The sequence below is a fragment of the Mandrillus leucophaeus genome, unplaced genomic scaffold (assembly GCF_000951045.1).
Source record: "Mandrillus leucophaeus isolate KB7577 unplaced genomic scaffold, Mleu.le_1.0 Scaffold86, whole genome shotgun sequence".
Taxonomy (NCBI): Eukaryota; Metazoa; Chordata; class Mammalia; order Primates; family Cercopithecidae; genus Mandrillus; species Mandrillus leucophaeus.
In genome coordinates, this window is record NW_012109363.1 from 1,093,918 (window position 1) to 1,096,111 (window position 2,194).

The window sequence follows — 2,194 nt, forward strand, 5'->3', positions numbered from 1 at the left end:
TCTCAGGAACTAAACTGGGTTAAGGAAGTAACCAGAGACCCTTCCATCTTGACTGTAAGTGATTTTTGAAGTGATAAAGAGAGGACCAGTATTCCCCAAAGTGTGGAAATTAGGAAGCAGGAATGATCTAGAGTCCTCTTTTTGAGAGAAAGTGCCAATTGAATCCCCTTTCTGAATTACCTACTAAACAGGGATCCTTCAAACAGAGCAGTTGATGAGTTGTTAGAGGTAAGCCCTTTGCCTGACCACAAACTTAGGAAAAGGAAGTAAATTGCTATGGTAATTCACATAGTGCTAACCTGTTACCCACTCTCCCTTCTTTCTTTCTCTTTTCCCCCTCTTTTTCGCTGGGAGTATCTAGAGGGTGTTTGTATCTATGAGAGAAATTAAATTAGATTAAAACAGTACCTCACCTAGGGAACTAATAATACACTAGCTATTTGTATCAAAGTACAATATGGTGTATAATTACTTCTCTGTATATTTAACCAACATGGACTTCATAGCCAGATATATGTAAACAGATATATAAAATGCATGTTTTTAAATGTTTTATTGAAATATAAATGAAAAGCACACTTATAAAGGTATAACTTGATGAGTTTTTTTTAATTAAATACACCTGTGTAATCAACACCAAGGGTTGAGAAGCAGAACTTTACCAACACTCCAGAAGCCCCCTCCATTCTCCCAGTTACTGCCTGTCCCTTACCCCTCACACACCCAGTGTAACCACTGTCCTGACTTCTCATAGCACAGATTGGTTTCAACAATTTCTGTACTTTATATATACATGGAATCATAGATTATATATTCTTCCATGTCTGGCTTCTTTTCTTAAATTTGTGTTGGTGAGTTTCATCCTGTTATTAGGTGTGGTTGTTGCTCTTCCATTCTCATTAGTGTATAACGTTCCATTTTGAGACTACACCAGTTTTCTTATGTACATTCAGGTCAATAATAGGAGTTAGATGAGACAGGATTCAAGCAATCAGAGTGAAAGTAATTTATTCTCTAGAATGAAATCTTAAGTGTGAGATCGGGATGTTTAAATTATGAGAAATACTAAAAGTAGCTTGTGGTTGTTCCTAGATCCCCATGCATTTCTGGGCACTTTTTTACCCAAAGAGAGCAATGGATCAGGCTCGAGAACTGGTCAACATGTTGGAGAAGATAGCTGGCCCCATTGGCATGCATATGAGCCCACCGGCCTGGGTTGAACTAAAGGATGACCGGATAGAGACCTATGTCAGAACCATTCAATCCATGTTAGGAGCTGAGGTAAAAATGTAATTCAAATACATTTATAGGATGTCCGTTTTAAAATACTTAAATACTTAATTTTAACTTACCATGGTTATCCATCTGCTGTTGATAATGCCCCAGAGCTTGTCTTCCCTGTGTGCACATGAAACACTGATTGAAAAGTGTTTTTTATGCCCTTTGGTTAATTTTGCTTCTCTCACTCTATGTTGGCACCCTCACTCTAGTGTTCTTTTTCTCACGTAACTGGCTGAGAGAATAGCTGACTTAACTGTGGTTCATTATCTATAGAACACGTTGTGTTCAGAAAGCAGCTGCTTGGGTTAGGTGCCGTCTTGCACGATTCACTGCTGAGCTGCCTCAGTCTGGCGTGGTTCAAGATTAAAATTACTCTGGTGATGAACTTGGCAGGTGGCCCATTGATTAGGTCCTGATGACTGATCAGGAACACTAGAGGTGGCCAGGTCATAGCACTCACAACTTAGTTATTCAGGCTTTTCAGTTCTTACCTGTTTGTAAATAAAATAGAACAAGGAGAATAGGGAGAGAAAAAAGCAAGGGGAAGGCTTTTGGCAGTAATTAGCCCTTGAATTGAAGATTCTGGTAAATTGTTCTGGTGAGTTCAATCCTAGAATTCAGTCGTCTTGGCGTCATAGAGTTCTTTTTAAAAAATTTTTTTTAAGAGATAGGGTCAGCTGGGTGCACAGTGGCTCACACCTGTAATTCCAGCACTTTGGGATGCTGAGGCGAACAGGTTGCTTGAGCCCAGGAGTTTGAGACCAGCCTGGGCAACATAGCGAAACCCTGTCTCTACATGGGTAGCATGCACCTATAGTACCAGCTGCTCAGAAGGCTGAGGTGGGAGAATCACCTGAGCCTGGGGAGGTTGAGGCTGTATTGAGCTATGATCATGCCACTTTACTCCAACCTG

The 2,194-nt window shown here is 40.3% G+C and overlaps 1 protein-coding gene across 1 annotated transcript in view; it reads left to right on the plus strand.

Annotated features, from left to right (window-relative positions):
* Window positions 1-2,194, plus strand: part of PIWIL2 (piwi-like RNA-mediated gene silencing 2) — a 51,307-nt gene that overhangs the window by 38,402 nt on the left and 10,711 nt on the right. The window contains exons 15-16 of the mRNA XM_011968847.1: window positions 1-54; window positions 1,093-1,281. Coding sequence (XP_011824237.1) covers window positions 1-54; window positions 1,093-1,281 — 243 coding nt within the window. The remainder of the gene's footprint in view (window positions 55-1,092; window positions 1,282-2,194) is intronic.